Genomic DNA, 14,703 nt, shown 5'->3' with positions numbered 1-14,703 from the left:
ACTGAGCCACAACAAACCAAACTGCAGTTGCTTATACAAGGAGTGCCCAAAGCTTCCCCGTCACCAGGACCCTCCAGGCCCAGCACTGCCCCCCACCCCCTCTGCAGCTCATTATTTCCATACCGGATGGAACAGAAGCAAGGTTCGTGCGTCTGGGCCACAATCATAGATTTCTACGTTGCAGTAGTGCAGAAATCACCACGTTCAGTCCCGAGAACTCTTCCATCTTAACATTTTAGACAAAGAAAGATCTTGGCTGGGGGCCACCCCAGACACGGAGAACACCACCCGACCAGCGAAGGAGCTACAGACAGACTCAGGGGACAGATGCTGAGCTTCGAGCTTACTGTGCATTTCGTTACTGAGAAAGAATGAAAGACTTGGCCTGCGGACGTGTGCGTGTACAGGTGTGCATGCAGCTGTGTGTGCGTGTGAATGAGCCCCGTGTTGGGGGGTTTTCTCAGGCCCACACGGCCCTTGAGACCCTGACTGCTCCCCTGGTCTGAAGTGCTCTGACGCCTGGAGGCCCCCGTGGGCCGTGAACTGGCTTACACTGAGTGCAGCATCGTCCACAGTCCCTCAGAGAGAAACCAGGGCCCGTTTTTCACAGAGGGCGCTTAATAGATGTGAGAGAGGGTGACGTGGCCTGGGAGGAGCTCTTGTACAAACGTATCCTGACTCTGGGGCTTTTCAGTGGAGATTTCCAATCAGCCTGCATTCAGTCCTGGCCATAACAGAAACTGCGGGCCAGACACTTTTTTTTTTTTTTTTTGCCTACAGAACTACCTGTTTTTCACTTAGAAACAGCCCGTGGAGAACGTCTTTCCCCGGTTTCAGGGCGGGAAGCAGAGCGGAGTGACCGAGGAGGGAGCAGGGTGGGGTGAGGCAGACTGGGGGGCGCCCCGGAGTGGGGGCTGGGTACTCACCGTGGTCATGGGCAAAGACCAGCAGGCCCAGTCCCACCAGCATCTGTGCCAGCTCGTCATAGCGGCCGCAGTGCTCGCCGGCTCCATGTGACACGAACACCAGCGCCCTGCAGGGACGAGAGACGGCCGTCAGACTGGCCAAAGCACGCAGGGGGCTGCGGTGGGGTCCCGGGAGCTTGCTTCTGCCCAGGCTGCTGGCTGGCAGGGCCCCTGAGGGTGCCACCCGGGTCGGAGGCAAGCGGGGCACTGTGGTCAGGGCCGCAGTGACTGGTCGGGAGACCCCAGCCGAGCCTCCGGGTCCAGGGGAGCCAGCCCTAGAGGGCAGGTTGACCCCAGAGAGGAGAGCCATGTGGACGGGGGATCCCAGGCCTAAGGCTGCCATTTGGGCACTGAAGCCACAGCTCCCGTCCTGCGCTGGCTGAGCTGTGGGGGCACGGGGGTGCCTGTCACTTGTACGAGGACTCCCCCCAGTGTTGTGTGGTTCGCTTCGTTCCGCACGTGCACGTCCGTCCCCCACCCCCACGGCCTCGCTGAGGACACACGGACTCTCACTGCTTCTCTGCGCCTGGCACAGTTCTCAGCTGTGCTGGGCACGCTGCAAATGTGGTTCCAATGAAGGAAGGAAGGAGGAAGGTGTGAGGCTCTGAAGTAAACAGGGTAGCCTGCACCCACGACCCGTGCAGAGGGAGCCACAGGACTGATGGCAGAGCCTGGCTGGGCACTCAGTCCCCGCCGAAAGCCTGCGACGTGGTGAGCCCATCCGGGGACACAGACAGGGCCCCAGAGTCACCCGGTGTGGGGAGGGGGTTACAGGAGGGCGCTGAGAGATGCTGGAATATGCAACTAGACTCCCCTCCAGGCAAGGCGGGGATGGCCAGGGGCCAGAAGAAGAAGGGGGAGGGGGAGGGGGAGGAGGGGGGAGGGGGAGGGGGCAGGGGGATAAGGGGAGGAAAGGGGGGGACAGCAGCTGCCATCTCGCTGAGCATTTACTATGTGTCGGTCCCTCCGTTAAGCCCACACACGAGATTTCTGATCCCCATTATCACCCTACACTTGACCTTCTTCACAGCCAAGACTGAAAACCAGAGAAGTCACACAGCACGTTGGTGAAATGCAGATCAGAGCATGCCCCCCTCCCCCCGGCTCTCAGGTCTCCAGTGGGCCTCCAGGGGCTTAGAGACAAGTCATCCTGTCCCTCCCTGTCTCTCCAGACCTCCGTCACCTCCCTGCTCCCCACCCATCCTCACGAGGGGCTTCCCGTTTCCTCAGCAGCATCAGCTCATCCCTGCTCAGGGCCTTTGGTCTCATCTCCCTGGAGCACTCTCTCCCAGACCTCCCCCGGCTGCTCCTCATGCTTGGGTCTCACAGCAGATCTCCCCACAGTGGCCTCCCTCCCTTGGGCCTTTCTGATCTGCCCTGGGCCCTCACTGCACTTCAAAGTTTGCACCGGGTCCCCACCGCACATCACGGTTTGCCCCAGGCCCTCACCGCACATCACGGTTTGCACTGGGCCCTCCAGGCACACCTCAGTTCGCCACTGCTTTGCTATTCACTTGCGGGCTCGGTTCTTGGCTCTCTCCTCCCTTTTGAGGTCAGCTCGAGAGGCCAGAAGCCTTGCCCACCATGCTTCCAGCGGAACCCAGAGCTGTGCCAGCCTAGTGGCACTCTGCAGCAATCAGCTGCATATATGTGGTGGGTGAACCAGCTCCTGTGTTCTCTCTGCAGCTCCCGTCTGCCAGGATGTGGCGGGGCTGAGCAACCGCGTGTGTCATGCTCTAAGCAGCGCATGAAGCAGCAGCGCTAACCTCATTTGACTTTGTCATCTGTCTTCCCCGCCCTTCTCCTAAAATACAGGAGACATTTGCACACCCTCTTTACTGCAGCACACAACGTCCAGACCCCTCTGCTTGATCAGACATCGGTCTGGGCCAATTCACCTGCCCCCCCCAGCCTCCTGGCGTCAGTGGAGGGGATTGTCTCAGCTCCCCGGGAGTGTGCTGGAAACAGCCGTCACCTCCAGCTGCACCAGGGGCTGCGCTCCCAGAAGGAGCAGCTGAAGCACTTTCAAATCCTTGGGGAGCGCAGCAGCGGCTGGATTAATTCAGCCCACAGTTAATGCAGGTGGACAAGCCGGGTCACGCGACAGCCAGCCTCTCCCTGTGGTCAGGGCCCGCAGGGCGCACGAGGACCTCAGGGGCTCATTTCAAGTCCCCAGGAGTGGCGCTCGGCATCGCTGCCTGGACAGCCTGCTAAGAGAGCCCACCCCAGAGCCAGCAGTGTGGAAAACACCGCTCTTAGGCCAGAGGGACGTCTCATCTGGCGGTTCTCCACCCTGGGAGTCACCCGGGGAGCTATCCACCGTGCCTGGCCATGTCCCACCCCAGATGCACCTCTGGTTAATGGGTCTGGGTCGCAGAGGGCCCAGAGGTCCCACCGGGCAGCCAAGGTGGAAAGGTACCGCCATCGGGAGCAATGCTACTCAGAAGCCATGTGGGATTCCAGGGGAGGGAAGGCTGCCCTTTGGGCGTGGAGACTTGCAGCCACTGTGGAGCCACTCAACTCCCGGGGGGCCATGCTGGGGGCAGCACAGGCTCCTCCGGACTGACATGGAGGCTTCTGGGCCGTGCTGTCACCACCCTTTCGGAAACAAGCAGACCCACGCGGCCGTCCACTGCGGGAAGCACAGGCTCTGCAGCCCCCTCCCCACAGGTGGGCGCACCTGCAGGCTCACCTGCCCCCGGCCCAGGCCAGGTTTCTCCGCAGACACGTGCTCTGCACTGGCCTTGTCTGGATCCGAGCTGCTGCTGCCACATGCGTGTGTGGGTGTCCTTGGTTTCTGGACCCAGCTCTTGCCTAAACCCCAATCCTGAGGCATCAGCTCCCCCAAGGGCTCCCACATTTACTGTTCCCTGGGCCCGAGCCACAGAGCCCTCTGCTCTTTCCGCTGCATCACAACGAAGCTGCTGCCGCTCCGTGGTCACGTCCTCGTTGCCTCCCTCCTCTGCCGACGGCTCCCCTTCTCAGTGCTCAGATACGTGGACGGTGGTGTGCTGCTAAGCATTTAATAACCGCGGTGGATGGAGCTGATTTGTACTGTCTGCCAATTTCCACGGTGTAAATGCTCTCAACACAGCAGATTTCAAGTTATTAACGTGACACCAGGGGACAGGGTGCGGGTGAGGGGTGCACACAGTCAGCTCCAGAGAGCTGGCCACGCGGGCACCCGTTCCTGACCCTGCTGGGCTATGCCCTGGGTCTCAGGCTTCTTCTAACTGCCTCGGGGGTAGGGTCTTCAGTGTGGGTCGCTGTCCGAACGACTCGCCCACAGTCAGCCCTGTTCTTCCTCCCCAAAAAGGAAGATCCCTCTAGGGCAGAAGCTTTGTGGGTCTCGTCTCCAAGGATGCGCTCAGCTGAGTTAGATTCCGGCGCACAGCAGGAGCCCAGGAAGGATGGACTGCATGACCACCCACCGTGCCTGGATTCCCTCCACCCACCACAGCGTCCAGGCTCAGACCTTAGGCCCAGGGTGTGGCTCCCCTTCGCCCACCCGCCCGTCGGGGCACCCCCTCCCGGGCAGCCCCTCCCATTTCTCCCCACCTGCTGTGGGGGGAGCCTCTGCTCGCCGGTCCATCCGAGGACCACATCTGAGGCCTGGCCGTCCCCTGTGCTCCCAGGCCCCCACCCTATTCCCACACGTGCACCCAGCCATTCCCGGCCTGAGTGTGCACCCTGTGTCCTCTGGGAAAAGGGCACACCGCCCCAGCCCCCTGAAACATTCTCCCCTGCCTGCTGCCCGCCCGCAGCCTTGCTGGGCTAGGGTTTCACAAGACACCATTTCAGCTCTGGGAACAGCACCCAAGAGGGCCAGCACGGACAGGGAGCAAAGGTGAGGCCGGGACAACGCGGCAGTGTCCCGGCATGACCAGGCACGATGCCTGGGCAAGGCCCCTGGACACTCCCAGGCCAGCAGGCACAGCAGCCCTTCCACTGGGATCATCCAGAAATACCGACGACGCAAGGGCAGGAGAGTGACACCCAGCACTGCCCTGCCCTCGCAGAGCCGACCGTCCACGGGGAGACAGGCCCCGGCAGAGAACGCGGCTGTCAGCGTGGGTTACGAGAAGCCGGGCACACAGAGCGGGGACCACCGGGTGGGAATCGAGGGAGCAGACAGGAAGGCAGGCTGAGAACGGGACTCACATGGCAGGGAAGAGAGCCGTCCTGTGCGAGGCCCTGCCCACCGCAGGCCAGGAAGAAGGGAGATCAAGTCCTAAGAGGTGGGGGTGCTCCACGCAGAGGAGGGGCCAGCTGGGCAGTGACCTGGTCTGACCTCCTGCAGCCCCAGGGCCTGCTGTAACAGGGCGGGGAGGCAGGGGCCAGGGTCTGCCCAGGCGCCCCAGTGGCCAGACCCTCAGCAGGAGCCCAGGAGAGCCAAGCGCTCCCTCCCTCCCTGGTCGGCACACTCCCAGGAGGAACAGCTACAGAAACCCCGCAGGGCTGTCCATGCAGACGAGGCACAAAGCAGGCTGCAGGAGGGGCTAGGTCTGTTTCCTGGAGCTTCTTCACTGGCTGCAGCCCACTGGGAGCCAGTCGTTCCGGGAGAAGGTGACTGTCGGAGGGGGAGGCCCGGCTCCAGAGCAGATGGCCAGCCTGGCATGCAGCCCCGGGGAGGTGGGGCAGCTCCCAGGGAAGCATATGCCGCCCTCGACACGAACACTCAAGAGTCACAAGCTGCCTCTGCGCCCAGGTCTGACAGAGCAGGGCTCCCCTCCACCCCACAAACCGATTCTCTTCAGTCTTGTTTATCCGTGGTCTAAGGGACAGACCTCTCTGGGTCTCGGTTTGCTCACCTGTAAAATGCGGACAGTTCTAAAACCACCAAGCGCAGACGCGTCATGAGGTAAACGGGGAGACGTGTGGAGTGAGGGCTCGAGGTCTTGCCTGGCCCTGTCTCGGGAGACCCTGCTTTTTCGGCGGCACAGGGGAGTCCACGTGCAGCCTCCTCCACCTGTTTGAACGTGGGCCTCGGTTTCTCCACCTGTGAAATGGGCCACTGTGCCCCCTCAACAGGGTTTGGGGATGAAACCAGAGAACTGATGTGCAAACCGTCGCGGGCGGTCTGTGGTTCCTGCCACTTGCTCTGCTGACTGTCACGCACTGGACAGTGAGCCCCCTCCTGGGCCCACACTGCCAAGGGACCCCTGGAAGGGTGGCCCACCTGCTCCCGAGGCACAGACCAGGGCTGGGAGCAGGGTGTTCACCCCCGCCCGTCACGACAGGCCTCTGGCCTCGGCTGGGACCCGCTCCCACCTCTGTCCGCACACCTGCCAAGGAGGCACACGCCCATCGGGAGAACGAGGGGGTGGTCGTGAGACACTTGGCGAGGCGCAGCCAAGGGAGACAACAGTCCCTCCCCGCTCACCCTTCCCTAGCACCCCCAACTCATCACAGGAAATCTGAGCACTCCTGCCATCAGGAAAAAGTCAGAAAAACCAAAGATGACATGTTTGGTGGGAGGGAGCACCAGGAGCAGCTCAGGGGGGTGGGGAGGGGCTCCGCTGGCCCAGAAAGCGGCAGCTCTCGTGGGCACCAGCCCCTGTAGGTCCTCCAGTGCAGGGGAGCAGGGCGGGGTCCGCCTGCTTCCTGGGGGCCTGTGCTTGCTTATTTCCAAGGCGCCCCCCGCAGGAAACCAGCTGGTCACAGCATCGTCTGCATCCACCCCGCTCCTTACTTGCGGAATTGCAAGACTTGAAAAAAATCCGCCCCCCCTCCAGGCGCGTCTGTCATCAGACACGAAAGTGGGACTGTGAGGGTGGCTGAGACCCTCTCCGGTAAGGAACGCAGAGCGCGCCGGGCCCGGCAGGACACAAACCCAGCGCCTGGCCACCTCCCAGAGCCGGGGACCGGCGCGTCCCTCCCTGGCGGGGCTCCCGCAGCAACAACAGTGTGCCACGGGGACGGGAATAGAACAGAGCTGGTGAGGGGTCTAAAAACCTCAGCGGGAGCTTGAAATAGACCTCTCATTTGTAAAACAGACTGATAACTGCCCATCTCCTGGGCCTCGTGAGGCCTGATTGAGAGAATTTATGGAAAATAACCCAGAGGGACGCTGGGGGTGGGGAGCCGTTACGTAACAGCCAGTGCTGGCAGCTGGCACTCGCTGAGGCCTAGATCCTGGCCCAAGTGTGCTGGGTGCTCACAGCGGCCCGGAAGTGGGCATGGCCAGCGTGGGCCCAGAGGGGCCGACCCACACTCCTGGGGGTCGCCCAGCTGGAGGTGGTGAACCTTGTGCTCTGGGCCATGTGGGGCCACGTGGTAAGGGGGAGACACCCCGTGTGGCCATGCTCCGGTGGGCGGTCAGGCGGCATCCCAGAGGCCCTCACCCCAGGCCGCAGCTTGAGCCTGAGGTCCCCCACTGAGGTCGGCTCTGAGTACACGATCCTGAAACCTACGCTCGAGCGTCTCCACTGTGTGTGCAGTGGGTCACCGGACTCTCCACTGCAAAGTCAGCCGGGGGGCAGGGGCGGTCCCATGAATAAGCCGGGGCGCTGCTCCACGTCCCTCCCGGGGAGGGCCGCCCCCAGGGGACGCCTGGCCGGCCCGGTCTTGGAAACTGACCGCCTCCTCCCGCTCCAGGTCCCACTGCCCACCTGCCCTAGGGACCCCATGGGGACGAGGACACAGCCTCCTGCTCCGGTGGGACCCAGCCAGACAAGGCCCTGGTCCTCCCGGCCACCCGCTCTTCCCTTCACTGCTGTACAGCGTGGCCGGCTCCCCAAGACTGCCTGCTGAGGGCGTGGCTGCCGGGTCCCCTGAAGCCCTCTCCTGCCTCCTCTCAGCGAGGCACACATCCCCCACCCAATACCAAGAGGCATCCTGAAACAGGACGCGCTGTGCCCTTCCTCAGGAGCCTGTTCCCGTGGCATCTGCAAGGGCAGATCCGTTCCAAGTTCATCCCCGCAGACAGCCGCCCGGCCCGCCGGCCTGGTTCACACCCTGCAGCCCCCACAGTGGCCATGTCACAGCTCACGTCCATGCCGATGACCCCACACAGCGGCAGGCGGCCACGTCTGCATCCACGTCCGCGTCCACATCCCTGAGCTGCCACGGCCGGCAGACGTGGAGAGACTCCGATCTGCTGAGTGAAGGCGCCTTGTCCTGCTCAATAAGCTCCTTGGCCACCGCCCCCCGAGGACACCCTGTGGCCACTCATACCACCTCTGAACTCCAAGGCCAGGACCGTCTGCCTCACTTGCATAGAAATTCTGCAAGCAGCTCCCGTCGCTGATGCTTCGTCCCCGTGGGAGGGAGGAAGGTCCCCGACCTTTCTCAGGCATGGTGCCTGGAGCCACGAATGGGTCCAAGCCCACGCCTCTCTCTCTATGGAGACCGACAACCGTGGATCTAGCTTTAAGGCACTTGAATGAAATCAACCCATTCATTCACCCTGACAACATGCAACAGCCCACAAACATCTTAAGACTTGATGGGAAGGGGCACAGAAAAAAACTTAAGAGTCGCCAAAAAGGGGCACGCTTTAAAAAACGGTTCTCCCCGGGTTTAGACCCCACCTCTGGTATCTGAGGAAGTCACTCCCGGACTCAGGTAGGCAGGTGTAAAAGAGCAAGACCCATCCACCCATCTATGGCATGTGGCTTTCTGTCCCCAGGGAAGCCTGAGTCAGGACTGGGTAGGGCAAGTCAGCTGAGAACATGCCAAGGTGCGTGTGCTGGGCAAGACTGCTCCACTCAGCCAAATGGTTACGAGGCCAGGTACCGCCTTGTCTTCAGGACTGTGTATCTGGGTTTTACACACGCAAGCAGGCCCCTCTGTGCCAGAAACGGACTTTCACCCGGGAGCACTGGCTCCAGCAGTCTGACCACAGGGGCTTCCACCGCAGAAGTAAGGGAGTCGGAGCGGAAGCAGGTACCCAGCAGGACAACGGCCACCCTGCACCTCGGATGCTCCGGGGGTCTGCTGCGGCCCCTCCGAGTCTCCGCCTGCAACCCGTGCGTCCACCGGAAGGAGAAGGCCTGGCCTGGCAGACTTGCACAACCTGAACGGTTTCAAAAGCCCACTTAGCTAACTCTTCACAAGTCAATGGCACTAAAATATCAGAAAAACGAGGGGTGTGTGTGCAGGTTATGACACAAACACGGAGTGAGTGAAGTATTAGTCACTCAGCTGTGTCCGACTCTTCGCGACCCCATGGACTGTAGCTCTCCAGGCTTCTCTGTCCATGGGATTCCCTAGGCCAGAATACTAGTGGCCATTTCCTCCTCCAGGGGATCTTCCTGACCCAGGGATCAAACCCAGGTCTCCCACATTGCAGGCGGATTCTTTACCCTCTGAACTACCAGGGAAGCCAAACACAAATATAATTCTAAGAAAATTGTAAGACTGGCATCCTTTGAGAGCCTGTGTGCTGGGCTCTGCACTGTGTCCCCAGGCTGGAAAAGCTCTGGGTTTCAGGGACCTTTTTCAGATGTCAGTTTGTCCCTTCCTCGTAAGGGCCTGTTCTTACTTACAGAACATTCCACAGACAAGTCTTCTCAAATCCTGCTGAAGTTACTGGAAAGCTTCCAAATTTCTTGCAGCAAAACTACCTTCTAATAAGATGTTTTCTCGAGTCCTCAGAACTATGTCCTTCTGTGGGGCTGCTAAAACTCTTTTGAATTTCTGGCGATTTTCATCTTCCGCTCATCCTTTTTGAAGGTCAAGATGTGTCTAGTTCGAGGAACCGAGTGGTGACTGTGAGGGAACCTGCCCTGATCCTACAGTCCAGATGAAGCAAAGGCACGGAACTGCCCCCAGGGAGTCACCAGGACTCCTGGGAGGAACAGTAATTAAGGCTCCTGGTGAATTTATGAAGTGACAAAGCAGGTCACCAAAACTCCACAGGTACAACATGAAAACCGTACATGCCCACACCTCACTCAAGAGAGTCTGAAAAAGGAATACAGTTCATTCTGGAAAATGGAATAACACAGACAGGCATCAAGAAAAATAAAATCCACGTACGATTCCTCCACCCAGGGATACCATCAGGGATACTATATTTCCTTCCATGTTTTCCCTCTCCTTATACATTAAATTCAGTTTGTTATTACTTACACTTTAATTATGAACTTATAACTACAGCTTACAACTGTAATTACGCTTTATAACTGTAATCACGCCTGATGTTTCATATGAGGTCCTTTGGATTCACTGACGTCTTTCCAGGAAGAGTTTCCCACGGGAGGAGTGGGCCAGCACCGCCTACTTCTGAGCTGCCGTGGGTGAGCGGACGGAACACCTGAGCAGACCCCCCGCACCGGGAGGCGCCCTGGAAACGGTGTGGGGGACACACACAGGCCTGCTGCACGCAGAGCAGACGTCAGCAGCCCAGGAGGCCTGACCCTTCCCAGCCCCACACTCTGGACTCACACTGTGTTTGTGCTGGGCGGCGGGTTAGTAAAGGCTGGTTCTGATCCGCTTCCATCCCCAGCTCCTCCACCCTAGGACAAGGCCACTGCACGTGGAGCATCGAGGCTCAGGCACTCAGGGGACCGCAGCTGGCCCTTCTCCAGTGGGCACCGGGGAGCTACCGCGTGTGGCCTCACGCCCTCCGGGCATCCAGCAGGTGGGGGACATGGATGGACGCAGCAGGGACAGGGCAGCTCCAGTCTGAGCCCAGGCCTCCTTGACTCCACACACGGAAGCCCACAGGGCCCCGGCGGGGAGGTGTCACGGGACGCCCGGTCTATCAGTCCTGAGCTCCACACAGCACAGCCTCCCTGTGCGAGGATGATGCAAGCCGTCAGCAAGGAAACCACAGGCCACAGCGAAACACATACGCGCAAAAGCAGTTCAGCTGCCGCCAGCTGCAAGCAGAGGGGGCCGGACGGGCCGGTGCACTTTAACCTGAACTCTCACTCTGCTGACATCTCTCTCTGGGCGCTTATCACCCCCTCCCCGAAGACCACCAGCTTCAACTCACCAGATCTGCAGAGCCCGTGGGCACCTGTGGCAGACAGGCAGGTGTGCCCGCAGTCAGGACCGCAGGGGCCACACCATCACCAAGCACGGGGTGGGGGGTGCACCAGCCTCGCCCATCCCCACTGCCCTTGTCTCCCGGCAGAGGACGTGTCCCCAGGCCGCTCCCCACTCGATTTCCAGCACACGCACTCCTGGGTGTCTGCCAGCTTCTCCTGGCTGGCTCCCCGCCACCCCCACCCCACGTGGCCATCCCCAGGGAGACTGGGCCCACAGGGCAGGGCTGAGGCTCTTCCCCAGCCCACGGCCACGCCGCGTGCAGGCGAAGAAAAGCGTCCCCAGTGCACAGGGCTGCCTCGGCCCACCGTGGGACTGCCCCCCGGCCTTCCGAGCCTCCATCTGGTCTGGCTCAGCACACAGCCCTTCTCTGAGCCGGAAGCCCTCTGAGAGCAGAACCGGGGCAGAAAGACTGAGACCCGCACCAACCTGTCACTGTGACTGTCTTCACTCCTTACTCGTGTGCCTAAGATCACATATATTCTGAACGCCACTGATATCCTACAATACGCCAGCTTGGAAAACAAAGTAAAACTGACAACAATACAAAATGAAAATCCTTATGCACTTCTTGGCAAATAGAAGGGAAAAAATGGAAACAGGCACAGGCGTTATTATTTCGGGCTCCAAGATCACTGCAGATAGTGACTGTAGCCATGAAATTAAAAGATGCTTGCTCCTTGGAAGAACAGCTATGACAAACCTAGACAGCATATTAAAAAGCAGAGACATTACTTTGCTGACAAAGGTCTCTGTCTAGTCAAAGCTATGGTTTTTCCAGTAGTCAGGTATGGATGTGAGAGTTGGGACCATAAAGAAGGCTGAGCGCCTACGAATCGACGCTTTTGAACTGTGGTGTTGGAGAAGACTCTTAACAGTCCCTTGGACTGCAAGGAGATCCAACCAGTCCACCCTAAAGGAAATCAGTCCTGAATATTCATTGGAAGGACTGATGCTGAAGCTGAAGCTACAATAGTTTGGCCGCCTGATATGAAGAACTGACTCATTGGAAAAGACCCTGATGCTGGGAAAGATTGAAGGCAGGAGGAGAAGGGGACGACAGAGGATGAGATGGTTGGATGGTATCACCGACTCAATGGACATGAGTTTGAGTAAACTCTGGGAGTTGGTGATGGACAGGGAGGCCTGGCGTGACGTAGCCCATGGGGTCGAAAAGAGTCAGACATGACTGAGCAACAACAACAACATAGGCCCAGGAGAGCCTCCCGAGAGCTCCCAGCCTCGTCCTCAGCCGATCCCAGCCTCAGCGTGGGTCACGCCGAGGTCAACGTGGCCAGATCAGCGCGGCCCTGTGACCCTTCGCTATGAACCGCGCTGAGCAGTCACGGCACAGTGGACGCACGGATGGGGCACCGCGGGCCAGAGCGTGCGCCTCCGAACCCCCGGGGCGTCGCCTGCTCTCACTCCTCCGAGCACCTTGGCTCCTTCACTTCATCGTGGCGCTCAGCCCTCCTCTGCCCACGTGGCAACATCAGCCTTCAGATCTGCCAGCTGAACAGCTGGGAGAGGGAACCTCCCCGTGGCCTTCATCCCATTTCCCTGATTGTCGGTAGGGCGGCAGCCTTGGCCATGTTAGTGTACCACGGCTGCGCCCACCTCCCGTCTGTCCAGGGGCTCTCGCCCCTCCCGGTGGTGCCCTGGCCACACCGAACCCCAGCCAGCATCACTCACACTTCCTCCTGGGTCCCCCCTGTCTCCAGGCGTGGTTGTGTGATAGGCTCTGGTCACCCTGGGCTAGAAAAACCTGCTTCTTTGTTTTTCAGGCAGTTAAGTGACACCTCCCAGTCTCCATCGCCCGGAACCTCACCCAGCAGAGACCAGGCTGCTCAGTGGGTTGATGGATTCCATGGGGTTTGCAGGAAACCTTCTCCTCCCGGCAGACAGCAGTCTGGTTTTGGGCGGGATGTGAGGATGTCAGTGAAACGACAGGCAGGGGCTCCTCACCGGCTCTGAGTCTCCAGCCACGTTGCAGGCAGCCCTGGGTCCACCACTGCGGCCCTGCCTGCAGCTTCTGGACATGGAGCCTGGGGCCCGCTCCCCGGAAGGCCGGGCCACTCACGTGCGTCCCCTGCAGCCGTCTGCTGCCGCCCCCGGCCCCCGTTACCCCGGACCCGAAGATCTCAACAGCCTCCCCGCTCCACACCCTGCCCCCAGGCCCTCCCACTCCAATCTGTGCAGACGCCGAGCCCAGCTTCCTGTCCTGCCGACGCCAAGAGTCGTCCCTGCGGCGCTCCGGCAGCCGACTCGCTCTCAGCCCCGCGCTTCTCAGGCCCCCTCCCTCCCTGCACCCCTGCCTGTCCTGAGGCTCTGCACTCAGGCTCTCCTAGAGCAATCCGGCCACAGAGGTCTCGGGAGTGTGCGGGTGGTCAGGGCGGCCGAGACCATGGATGGCCCAGCTGAGCTGGGGAGCAGGGAGGCAGCTCAGGGTCACAGGCAACAAGCCTCCGGACGAGGGGGGGGCAGAGTTTCCACAAGGGTGGGGCGGGCAGGGCCAGCTTGGACACCATCCAACACGCAGGACAAACTGTCAGGGTCCAGGGGCCCGAAGCAGCCGGAGGGACGGGAGACACAGCTGGGAGCATCCATTCCCCCAAACCAGGCCTGTTATCCCAGCAGGACCTGCTGGGGAGCCCAGTGACATAAAGACGACTAAAGCGAGCCTGAAAGGGCAGAGGTCACACACAAGCCATCAGAACAGGCGGAAGTAGAACGGGCACCCAGTGACCGCAAACCTGTGTCCTGCCCCTCCCACCGGGATCCCGGGGGAACCTCAGCTCTCGCTCCTGGCTCCAGCCCCCCCACAGTGGACCCACCCACCCTCTCCACAGTTCCCTGCCTCACGTCCTGGCTCTGGGGCAGTGGGGCAAACAGACGGGCGCGACAGGCACGAGAAACTGTGACCCGGCCCCCTGGACTCGTCCCCGCTTCGCAGCCAACGGCTCATCTCCCAGCTACGTCACCAGGCTTCTTGGCAGCCACCAGACAGGTTAAGAGTTGTTGTTAAATGAATAAGTGATCACGGGATAGTGATGGGCAGACAGCACCTCCCTTGTTCGGCCCCAGACTCTGCCCGCGCTCCCGGGAGCTTCACCTGGACACACAGGCACAGAGCCCGCGTCCCCGCAGCGAGGCATCGCCACGTGACCGCGGGCTCCACGACACCCGCCTTCCCACGGGGTTTGCGACTCAGAGGTCCTCACTGGCTCTTTCTCCTTCCCATGCTCTGGAGCCCAGACACCAAGGACCCAGCTGTGGTCACTGGACCACCCCCTCGGGGTGGGGGACAGCAAGGCGGAAGGGACTGGGCCCCCACGTGACTGTGTGGACCCCTGGACTGATGATGGTGACAGACCCAGACATACGCCTCACGTGAGCACCACGCTGTGGGGTTTCTCGTTCACAAAGCTCAGGCTGAACCGTAACGAACGCAGACCCTCATGGACAAGCCCCTCACACAGGCAGGGGCCAGAGGGTGGGGTGCAGACTCACCTCTGTGGTTTCTTAACCGTGCCCGTGGGCCAGTTGCTGAATCCTGTTTCCTTTCCTGGGAAGTGGAGACGATCCATATAGGACCAGCTGTGAGGACGACACAGGGCGTGCCCCACAAAGCCAGCGGTGGGGTGCCCTCCTGCCGCATGGCCCAGCCAGGCCTTGTTGGTCATCCTTTGCAGCAGGAAGCAGATGCTATGTGGCCCGCTGCTGTCTTTCTGCCACAATTGAT

The 14,703-nt window shown here is 60.6% G+C and overlaps 1 protein-coding gene across 6 annotated transcripts in view; it reads right to left on the bottom strand.

Moving 5' to 3' along the window:
- The window catches only part of MGLL (monoglyceride lipase), a 92,037-nt gene that overhangs the window by 57,410 nt on the left and 19,924 nt on the right, over window positions 1-14,703 (bottom strand). For all 6 annotated transcript variants that reach the window (XM_081526604.1, XM_081526606.1, XM_081526608.1 and 3 more), the window contains exon 3: window positions 927-1,033. In XM_081526604.1, coding sequence (XP_081382730.1) covers window positions 927-1,033 — 107 coding nt within the window. The remainder of the gene's footprint in view (window positions 1-926; window positions 1,034-14,703) is intronic.

Source organism: Giraffa tippelskirchi, chromosome 9, assembly GCF_054371585.1.
Source record: "Giraffa tippelskirchi isolate mGirTip1 chromosome 9, T2T-mGirTip1v1.2.pri, whole genome shotgun sequence".
Classification (NCBI taxonomy): Eukaryota; Metazoa; Chordata; class Mammalia; order Artiodactyla; family Giraffidae; genus Giraffa; species Giraffa tippelskirchi.
Note: the sequence above shows the minus strand (reverse complement) of the source record. Positions and strands in the feature narration are given on the sequence as shown.